The 11,849-nt window shown below is 40.1% G+C and overlaps 1 protein-coding gene across 1 annotated transcript in view; it reads left to right on the top strand.

Moving 5' to 3' along the window:
- PRICKLE2 (prickle planar cell polarity protein 2) overlaps positions 1-9,227 on the top strand; it is a 362,756-nt gene extending 353,529 nt beyond the window's left edge. Inside the window, exon 9 of the mRNA XM_042447451.1 lies at positions 5,733-9,227. Within this exon, the coding sequence (XP_042303385.1) occupies positions 5,733-6,601 (869 nt within the window). The 3' untranslated portion in view covers positions 6,602-9,227. The remainder of the gene's footprint in view (positions 1-5,732) is intronic.
- The last annotated feature ends 2,622 nt before the right edge of the window (positions 9,228-11,849 follow it).

The raw sequence follows: 11,849 nt of genomic DNA, 5'->3' as shown, positions 1-11,849 counted from the left end.
AAACTATGGGGATGGGTTTTGCAGGACAGCATCCCCTCTTCATGTCTCCCAAGACAGCCAAGGAGAATCCCTTCAGAGAGCCCAGAGATCAATGAAGGAGGCTGCTGGAAAAGCAGGGAGGGAGCACTCTTCCCAAAGATTCTCTTTCCAGGGTTGGAGGAGAAGGCAGATTCCATTTGGGCACAAAGGCGATAACCCCCCCCCCCTGCCTGGGCGAGATCAGATGCCTCCTCGCGAGGAGCCTTCCCTTCCTGCCTCTCCTCCGTTAGAAATGGGCTCTCCCCACACAGAGGGGAGGTTGCAATCCACCGGGGGAAGCCTTGCAATCCACCTTGCAATCCACCGGGGGAAGCCCAGATGCAGGCGCTTGAGCAGCCGGGACTTCAGGCGCTTAAAGCGCTGAAGAGATTAAGCGCCTGTAAACCATTAAAATAAAAAATAAAAAAATTCCTTATCTCTTATTGAAAGACCACAGCGGACAAAGGGGTGAGGGAAGCAAAAAATGGCGACAGCCACGACAGATGGGGACAGAAAGGGCAACTCCCCCAAGGCCAGCCCCATCGCACTCCGCTCCTCCCATCCAGCTAACCCGATTTCAAAGGCTGTCGTTCCTATTTAAATGCTCCGGTTCCTATCCCGATTCAAGGGAAAAATGTAGGTTCGACCCTTCTATTTTTTTAACCCACGTTAAATGATGAAAACACGAATCAAATTTATAAACTGCTGTACAATTCGATTTCTAGTGGGGACGATTGCGGGTTGCTCTAGAATTGTTCTAGATTTAATTCAGTTTCTAATAGGAACAATGTACCTTGGATTCGATTTGTAACACGGAGTATAAGCAAGTGAGAACACCCCCATAGTCCAACAGTGAAACTGCTACACTACTCTGACTCGATTCATCTGCCTGACCCCATATTATCTGCTCTTGACCACCAGCTAAAGGCTTTTCACTGCATGCAAGCACACTGAGATGCATCCTTTCCTTTCCTTTGATAACTTGCCTTTACCCAGAGGGAAAAAAGAGGAAATTGACATGATGTTGACCATTTTCTGTTGTTGCCTGATGTTTTTTGTTACTTCTTATTTCAGTCTAAGAGAACATAAAGAATTCTCAGACCAGCAATCAGTTTCTAGCAGGAGCCAGAGAATTTGTAATTTAAAGGCAATAACCACTGACCTTTAAAATGCCTGGCAGCAGGCTTGTGCTCAGTCTGACCTCCATTCCATGTGGCCATCTCATTCCACAGGGAGAAGCCATGGAAGGAGTAGCAGTTGGGTGGTAGAGGAAATGTATCACCGCAGTTACATCTCTCTGAAGTTTTTAAAAGATAGCCTAAAAATAAACAGTGGTGACCATTCAATAGCATCCATAACTAGTTTGAAACTCATGTAATAATTCCTTCTAAACTGGAAATAAAATAGATGTATGGTTGGAGAGTGGGGACGGATTGCTACAGGCTTCAGTTGATGAGTCAGTGGAATCAAGTCAACTACATTTTGAAAACCTTCTAGTTAGACAAAACCACTACTTTTGTGGAAGAGATACTGTTTATATTCCAAAATGGGCAAGATATTAAAAACTACATCAGCTTTTTCTTGAACGTCTTCAGCTCTCATGATGTATTGAACAAACTGCCTATAGCTCTTGTCTCTGATGTGAATAACTACTAAATAATACCAACTGACCAGGGAAATACTGCAATTGTCTTGTCAGCTTTTGATGACTCAGAAATCACCAGCTAGTAATCTACCAGTTTGTAATCTACCATTTTGTAATCTACAAGGGGAACAACATTATTGCTTTTAACAGAGGGAATGAAAATAATGTCAATGGCTTGGTTTTACTTAAAATAAAACTAAGGTGGTGGTTTTCATGCTCTGTTTGAGGGAACCTCCACTTCTTTAGAATCATAGAATCATAGAGTTGGAAGAGACCGCAAGGGCCATCCAGTCCAACCCCATTCTGCAATGCAGGAAATCTCAATCAAAGCATCCCCAATAGATGGCCATCCAGCCTCTGTTTAAAGACCTCTAAGGAAGGAGACTCCACTACTCTCCGAGGGAGTTTGTTCCACTGTCGAACAGCCCTCACAGTCAGGAAGTTCCTCCTAATGTTGAGGTGGAATCTCTTTTCCTGTAGTTTTAGAAATTTGTCAGGAGGTTTGTTGGTTGTTGTTTTGTGTGTGTGGGGGGGAGACATTCAAAATTAAAGACAGGCTTCTACTAAGGACCCCTTGCCTGCCACTGTTTATGTTCCCTGTAGATGGTGCTCCTGAGAAGGACTTTGGGAGTATTTATTTATTTATTTAGAGCATGTACACTGATATACTTATGTAAAAAAAAAAAAAGCAGGCTTGGACAGAGAAGAAGCAGGGTAAAAAATAGGAAGAAAGAATAGCAACAATCTAAGATCCAAAAGATGCACAACTGAGCACAAAAGTTAGAATCGTGCAAGCTATTATATTCCCTGTTACCATGTATGGATGTGAGGGCTGGACAATTCATTTGCAATGTGGTACTGGAGAAGAATGCTGAGGACTCCATGGACAGCCAAGAAGACAAACAGATGGATCCTAGAACAGATCAAGCCAGAAGTCTCCATGGAAGCCAAGATGATACAACTGAGGCTGTCATACTTTGGACACATCATGAGAAGGCTTGATTCACTGGGGAAAATACAATAATGCTAGGAAAGGTAGAGGGAAGTAAAAAGAGAGGAAGACTGCATGCTAGATGGATAGACTTTGTTAAGGAGGTCACAGGTATAGGCTTGCAGGACCTAAGCAGAGCAGTGGAGGACAGGGAGTCTGGAAGATGTCTCATCCACAGGGTCATCATGGGCCGAGATCAACTTAACAACAACAACAACCACAATTTATGTAAAGACGCACAATGGATGGGAAACCACTGTCTAATGTGAACTAGATTCCTACCCCAGAATCCTGTGCTACATATTAGAAATTCCTGGTAGACAAACAGGAGTCCCTCAACAAAACAGATTTGTGTAGCATGGTTTCCTAAAGCCAGAAAGTTGGAAGCCAGTGCTCATAACAGTGAATGACAAGATGTTTTATTTTTATTTTTTTAAATGTTGTTATTACAAAATGAAGAAAAGCAATCATGTCATTTCAGGATTCTTTTTAAAAAGCACTTTTATTGAGATGTTGCAGACCATAATATATGCAAATCAAATCAGTTAAAAGCCAAATACTTAACCAGCTAAACATTCTCAGTTGACAGCCCTATTTTTAATGACCCAAACAATGCCTAATTAATATTTATACCCCTATTATAAAACAAAAAGCTCTTTCTAGTGTGTGGATCATTTCTGGAGTCATGTTTCATAATCATGAATTGGCTTTTTCTAGGGAGAACCTGAATGGGCAATGGAACATTTCATATATTGAGCTGCAGAAAAGTTAGTGGGTAACCTTTCTCTGGATCTATATCTCCATATTTAGGCAGACAAGTGAACCTTTTACAGGTCAGTCGGGAAGCACAGGGCAGAACCTTACACTTCTCCTGACAATGTCCTGAATCAATATTTGTGATAGGTCAGCATACCTTTCCGTGGTCCAGAGTCAGACCTACAGTATTACATTTTCAGTACTTATTCTGGACCAGCCTTTCACCATTAAATGTACCATTTTGATATGATTCAACAAAGGGACATTGACATCTTCTGTAACAGATCTCTTGGAACAACTTTCATATTTTACAGCTTAAGCAACTGAAAAGACTAAGTTGCTTTCTTCTTTTCTCTTTTATTCCAACTACAAATCAATCTCTCTTCCCCCCCCCCCCGCCCCCAGTGTAGTATGAGAAAGAAAACATTGGATATGACCATAGCCAGACATTAGATACAGGAGAGTTTTGATCTCACATTGCTGCAATGGAAATCTATCAGTGCTTAATGGGAAAGACCCATGATTATTGTATGTTGGGATTATACTTTTGAGTTTAGCTCCACATGTAAAACGTTGCTAACACAGCTAATAGAAGATTCAGATGTAGCAAAACCTGACATTTGAAAAACTGGCTATTGTTACTACAACCTCCTCTGTTCTTCCTCCTGTAAATCTTACAGTTCTTCTCACTTCATACCTGACTGGAAAATTTCTGCATCTACGTGAGCTAAAACTAAATTGAGGAAACTTTTTTATTCATAGTCTTTCAAGTGACATGAATTTTTGACACTCTTTTCTGACATTCTGGAATTCACTCATGGAAAGATGTCATGGTCTATATTGCATGTGTGTGTGTGTGTGTTGACATGTGTACAATAAATGTAAGAAATATTTTTGCTAACACGATATGGTAGTTGGCCTGTGGTAAGTCTAGTTGTGTCAGGTCTCCATTTCATTCAGGGGTCCTCCACTTCATACTGTCACAAAGTTTCATGTCTGAAAAAATTCTGTAGTAGTGTTCAGCTTCTAAGCTCTCAAATACTGAGAAAAAGGAGATATAACAATATTACTTTAGTAGAGTTTTTTTCCCATTTCCATGAAATAAAATTTTGGGAGGAAATTTGAAACTTTCAAATTATATTCACATTTCTAATTTTCACTCTTCTGTGAAAATTTGTGTTGGATTTAGCAACTTCATCTATGAAGTTGGTGCACATATATGGGAGGAAATGACATGAGGAGGCTAGCAGATAGCAGAAATGAGATACAGGGTGCCTCAACACTGTAAAAATGATGCAGTATGACACCACTTTAAGTGCTGCAGCTCTGTCCTTTGGAGTCCTGGGATTTGTAGTTTTGCATGGTTTTTAGCATCCTCTGCTAAAGCATGCTGGTGCCTCACAAAATGACAAATCTCAGAATTTTGTCAGGTGGATCCATTTCAGTTAAAGTGGTGTCAGACTGCATTATTTGTATGGTGTAGATGCACCCACAGTTACTCTGACATCAGCCAGGGGAAATGTAATAAGAGGCTACCATCTCTTTTTTATGGCCAAGTAGAGAAGGCCCCCTGCCCTTCCCAGCAGATATCCAAGGGCAGCTGTGTTAGAGCAGTGCAGGGGCCTTGGGAGGGAGCTCATGGATAAACATCGTTTAAAAGCCACAGACACATCTTACTGCCCACAATTGTCTGGACCATCAAAGTCAGGCTTCCCCAACTTGGATCCCCACCAGTCTTTTGTACTATAGCTTCCATCAGCACCAGTCAGCATGGGCAGTGGTCATGGGTGATGGGGGTTGTAGTCTGAAATGGTGAAAGAGGAAATCTTTCTCATCAATCATTTCTTTAAAATACCAAGTAATTTTACATGGTCACATCATAGTGAATGTCATTGGAGAGAAAAACTACTAAATTGATTTGAAGTATTTTTGTGAATTAGAGGTGGGCAAAAAGTGATGCTGGGGCAGTATATGTGCCTCCCCCCCACCAACCTCTTGCACCCCAGTAAGGGTGAACTGTGTATCTTGGAATGGCAGATTAACTTTTTAAATAGGCTTCAAGAAAACTGGCACTATTTTAACATTACTATGGCCCTTTCAAAACCAGCATTGGGCTTCTTGCCATTCCTTTTTTACATTTTATTTTGTTTTTTGACACTTTTTGGCAGTTCATGCTGGCAATCAGGGACAGAAATTAGAGCCCTAGTCCCACTGCAGTCCCCCAACATGATGTCTATAGGCCACTACGTATTTAAGAAATGAACTGAGAATGCCATGAAATATATTTAATTCTTTTCTCTTTTTTCTTATTTTTCCCAAAAGGGCTGTCTGCGGATGGTGGCGCCAAGCGCCAAGAGCATCTCTCTCGTTTTTCCATGCCTGACCTAAGTAAAGATTCTGGAATGAATGTGTCAGAGAAGATGAGTAATATGGGAACACTAAATTCATCCATCCAGTTCAGAAGTGCAGAGTCTGTTCGTAGCTTATTATCTGTTCAACAGTACCAGGATATGGAAGCCAACCTTCATGATCTCGCCAATCCGATTGGTTACAGAGACACACCATCCCGTGGAAGGATGCACCAGAGCTTTGACTATGATGGGGGAATGCCAGGGAACAAATTGGCTGCACAAGAAGGCGCCAGACATCCCCCCATGAGTGAGCGAACTCCCAGGCGAACTAATCTCCGAGATGATGATCGACATTACCGCCCCCATAGGCCTCGGCGGTCAAGGCGCTCCCGCTCAGACAATGCCCTACACCTCACCAGCGAGCAGAGCTATAAGTTGAAAGAGAGGCCCTCTCTACGAGCTCGAGAGGATTACGATCAGTTCTTGCAGCAGAGAGGTTGTAGGGAAAATGTAGAGCAAGGTACACGAAGAAATCTCTATGGTCAGTGCCCAAGGACTGTGTCAGACCTTGCTTTGCAAAACCACTTTAGTGAGCGATGGGGACCCTACTTTGCTGAATATGATTGGTGTTCTACATGTTCCTCCTCCTCTGAATCTGACAATGAAGGCTATTTCCTTGGGGAGCCGATCCCTCAACCCAGCCGTCTCCAGTATGTTGCCGGCGAAGACCTCCTTCACAAATACGGTTCATACAGCATGCCTAAGTCTTCCACGCTAGGTGGTCGAGGACAGTTACACAGCCGCAAAAGACAAAAGAGCAAAAACTGTATAATAGCATAACCATGTTTTACCCAAGCACAGTGTTGGAGAATGTAATTACTTCATCAACTTGCACTGTTGTAGGTCATAAAGCGCTTTTTATTGTAACGAAACATCATGGCAAGCAAGGATCTGTAAGAAGGTCATAGACAAAAGATCTATAAATAGTCATAATTGTTGGCATGGTGAATATATTTTGCACATTTTATTGGGGGGACAAGAGGGGAGGGATCAAATTTATTTTAGCATGTAATAGTTAAAAGTTTATCTCCTTCCTACATAATACCCAGTTCACCCACCACCCACATAATACCCAGTTCACCCATCTGTTTTTAGTTGCCATTGTTTTCTATAACCAGCAGTTAGCTCTCTCTTCTTTTTTGCTTTTCATTTTCATCATTTTCTTTTACTATTCTTCAGCCAGATTGAAAGGAAACCTAAGTTATTTCCATGATTGTTTTGAAAATGCAAAAGTAAATGAGACTTTGAAGAAAATATTTTTGTATTTTGTAATATCTGAGGAATGTTTATACCTAAGGAGTCACTGGGAAAGCAATGCACATTTGTCATACTTTTTGGCCAGAGCTTCAGAACCTTTTTGTTTTGTTTTGTTTTATTTTATGTTTTATTTTATTTGCCATCAAAAAAAATTCTGGATCAGCAAGCCTTTTCTTTTTGCACCTGCTTAAAACAAAAAAAAGCCCTTATAAAAATTAATTAGCTCTTGAGGAAGCTACAGGGTGCTTTTGGATTCTACTAACACCTTCATTTTATGTTACTCTATAAAACAAATACAGGCATCTATCACTGAAATGAAATGAAAGCAATTTTTCCCCTTTTCTATATGCCTAAATCAATTTGCTATTCCCAAGTAGAGTAGACCTATTAGATTGATTACTGAATGGTAAGTCAACACTTATGTAAATCCCATTGAATCAATTGGTCTGCGCTAGTAGGGATTGGCAGTTGGATTAAGCACAAAGTTTTATACAGGTTAAAGATCTGAGAGGAAGGTTTACATCTCTTTAGAGAGGGCCAAAGTCACTAAAATTTCAACTACTTTTTTGGGGGGGTAAGCCAAAACAATTGTAAGTGGTACAGTCATGTGGTGTCAGCATGAACTTGTTTTGAGTATAGAATTGTTTTCTGGTGCTCTAGTTTCCTGGCATTTGTTAACTGCTATTCATTACTGAGAGGTAACTTCAACACTGCCTTCTTCTGAAATTCATAATGAAATGAATACATCCTAATCATATCAGACATAAAGTCTACCCATGGGAGATAAATACTTCAAACCCATTACAAAGGCAGTTTGAAGGGTTTGTCCTCAGGGTAGAATGGAGCCTATTCTTTGGAAGTAGAACAAAGCAACAAAAGCTTCAACATGGGTAGTTATATACATAGGACTCAAAGTGTATTGTGTGCTATGGTCGATGTGAGTTTTTTTCCTCTCTCTCTCTCTCTCTCTCTCTTTTTCTCTGTATGCTTTAAACAACTGGGACATCAAGATATGTTCTATATTGTTTCCAGATGAGACAGTGGGAAAGAAGAAAATTCTTTTGTTTTGGTTGTACTTTTTTTTACTTATAGGGCTGCAAATTGGGTGTCAGTAGTCTCCAGCTAGGTAGGAACTTGCCAATTTACAACACCTGTGTATGGTTCTCTCAAGAGTTTGGAGGACTCTATTAGGAAAAACTCCATTGGAATAGATGACAAAATGCAAATTGATGTGGATGGGATTTTTTAAAAAAAGGTGCAGAGGTCCTGACTCTTCAGTTGGACCCAAGAAACTGTAACATTGGACACGATCCAGCTCTGCTGCGGTCAGGCTTTGGAACAATATGTGTGTATCCTGGGGGAACAGACACTGTTGCTTATTGAAATACAACGGCACGGAAGAAAAATTCTGGTACGGATGTATCCATAGCACAGTTAGGAATGTTTTTTGTGCATAAGGAGAATGTGATAACTATGATTTTGCCCAAAAAAATAAAGAAGGAAAAAAGAAAAACATGATTTATAAAATGAATGTCTTTTTCAGATTGCACTGAAAACATAGAAAACTGGTTTTGTGTGTTTCCACACTGAGCTCTGTGCACTTTTGATTCCATTAAGACATCTATATTTTATTTCCTTAAAACATGCTTCATGTTTCCTGGCATGCAGCACGCGCATGCATACACACCACGTACCTGCTTAGTATGCACATGGAACTCTCACAACAGCACAATCCCAAAGGCATTTCAGCACAAAGGGAATATTGTACACAAAGCTTCCCACACTAATAAGGAAGCTGGGAAGCTCTTTGGATTCCCATGTGCACCTCATAGGCACAACAAATGTCGTATAAATGCTTCCATCCCTTCCTTCCATCTGCCTCACTCACTCCAGTCCCAGCTTAAATTTAATTACTCTATAAATGGCTAGATTTTGAATACACACACACACACACACACACACACACAATATTAAAAAGCATGCCCCTGAATTGTTCTAGATGTGTGAATGTAGCCCCCAGCCTTACCACAGTTGCCCACCCTGGCTTATAGGGATAAGGGTTCACATTATCTTAAGTCCTCATGTGGCTTGTTACTTACCATGGATGCCATGTATATTGTTGTCGTCGTCATCACCGCCATCAAGTCATTTGAGACTTATGGCAACCATGAGACAAACTTTTTATGGGTTTTTCTTGGCAAGATTTGTTCAGATGAGGTTTGCCATTGTCTTCACCAGAAACTGAGAACATGTGACTTACCCAAGATCACCCAGTAGGTTTCATGACCACGCAAGAAATTGAACCTTGGTCTCCACAGTTGCAGTCCAACACTGCCACAAAACCACAGCAATTTCACAGATGTCATAGGGCTAATAAGCTCATATCAGCAAGAGTCTGGAAGTCATTAGAAATCATTTTTCAAAGACATATACATTTAAAGTAGTCATCACAATAGCATAAAGTAAATTGCCACAGGCAGAGATGTGATTGGGCTACACAATCCTTATGCCAAATGGCAGTGTTGTGCACCCCAGTGTCCAACCCTCATGTCCAACTACCCAATGTACCCTTGAAACCCTGATTCCACAACCTTGAACTGAATGCTGTTGTGCAATGAACAAAGGTGTCCAACTTCTTCTGTAGGGGAACTTAAGGCACCAACAGGATTCCAGCCATGGTTTATTATGATGGACATGAGATGCAGTGAGTCTTAGGCTCATGTATTATTATTATTATTATTATTATTATTATTATTATTATTATTAAGCTTTATTTATAAGTGCTGTAAATTTACACATCACTGTACATACGATCAGTTAAAAATAGAATAAAATAAAATCTGCCTGTGGCTTACATTCTACAAAAACAAGCATAATACACATTCTTCCTTGATGGAGATGATTCATTGAGGTCTTCAGGCTCACATTCACCTCTTCCTCCCCAAGAGAAAGATATTTGAAGTATCCATTCATAGTTTGGAACAGGCTACAGTTCCCCATTTTTCTCACACATGCAGAGCTGGTTTGTAAAGCCATAGTTAACAAACCAAGTTAAGAAATGAGTTTCAAACCATGACATGTCATTTATTTTATTGTACAGATTACAGTTTCCTCTCCAAGATAAAACTAGTTGTAGTTTGTTCCAAACAACAAACAGAAACTCCAAAATTTTCTCCCCACATAGGGGAAGAAAAGAAGAGGAGTGTGAGCCTGAGGCATGTTGTAGCATGTTCTTGTCATTGCCTACTAAGGCTGCATCTACACTGCAGAATTAATGCTTTAACTGCCAAGACTCAATGCTATGGAATTCTGGGAATTGTAATGTGCTGTGATGTTTAGCCCTCTTTGTCAGAGAGCTTTAATGGCACTGCGAACTACAAATCCCAGCATTCCATAGAATGGAGTCATGGCAGTTAAAGTGGTGTCAAACTGCTTTAATTCTGCAGTATAAGGAGCAGCCTAAGTTTCTTCTGGAAAGGAGTAATTTTAACCATTTTCTTCCCACTAAGGAGATGTCTTTGAAAACTACACCGTTTTTGAAGTCTATTCACAATTTGAATATTACAGTTTTTTGGTGGGTTTTTCCAGCTATGAGGTTATGTTCTAGAAGAGTTTATTCCTGACATTTCACCAGCAGCTGTGGCTGCCAGCCACAGCTGCTGGTGAAACGTCAGGAATAAACTCTGCTAGAACACGTCCTCATAGCCAGAAAAACCCACAAAAAGCTATGGATACTGGCCATGAATGCCTTCGACGTCACATTTTTAATATTCTTTCCATCCCTAGCTGTGGCATCTAAAAGCAGCCATCTCAGTGAACAATCATTACTTCCTGGTTTTAACCATGATGCCAAAGTGAACATCATTTTAAAAAGTTAGCAACGGTGAAAATATTGTTTCTAATACTGCTTACTGGACTTGTGAAAAAAGATAATTTAAGCCAAGAATGGGAAACATGGGCATTCCTCTGTTCTTGAATTAAAACTTCCATCTGTCCTAGCCTGCTTAGCCAGTGGTGAGGAATGCCGGGAAGCGAAATCCAACAATATGTGGAGGGGCATCCCATCTTAAGAGAAAGAAGGTATATAAATTCAATCAAATCAATACAATATTGAGATAAACTGATTCTTTACCTGGTTTTCAAGGCTGTGAACAACTAGAATATTATGGCCAATGCAGCTAAACTTGGCTAGAATTTAATCTCATGGAAAGCAACCATTACTATTTTTAATATTATCTTCAAAACACTTTTCTGTTCCAAAAATACATATTAAATGAGAATAGCACTATATTCATTTACTTCCACTCCTTTTAGCATGGCTATGTATTGTGCATTTCATACAGTAAGATTTTTTTAAAAAAAATGCACAGTATCAAAGAACTATTCAAGCATATTTGATTTGAGGTTAAAGTCTAAAGTTGCAGTCCTACACTCACGTACCCACTAACAAGCCCCACTAAACTCAAAAGAATTGACTTGTGAAAAAAATATACCACAGTTGTACTGTGAGGCCCTTGTTTGGCTTTTGTGCATGTTTTCAAGTAACCAAAGGAATGGTTTGGATTTTGGAGAGGATGACATATGCATAATGCCTTATTGGCAGTCTAATTGACAATAATTATGTATAATTACTTCTTGAAATGACATACAGGGGGACAGACCCTTAATTGGTGTTAATCAACATATTCCAGGGCAATTTAGAGACTAATTTTTCCTAGATATGAGCAGCAGAGGTATCAGATTTATGTGTTCAGTTTGAAAACCCTGATTC

Source organism: Sceloporus undulatus, chromosome 2 (genome assembly GCF_019175285.1).
Source record: "Sceloporus undulatus isolate JIND9_A2432 ecotype Alabama chromosome 2, SceUnd_v1.1, whole genome shotgun sequence".
NCBI classification, from domain to species: Eukaryota; Metazoa; Chordata; class Lepidosauria; order Squamata; family Phrynosomatidae; genus Sceloporus; species Sceloporus undulatus.
The sequence above is the reverse complement of the archived record's forward strand: the minus strand, read 5'-3'. Positions and strand labels throughout refer to the sequence as shown.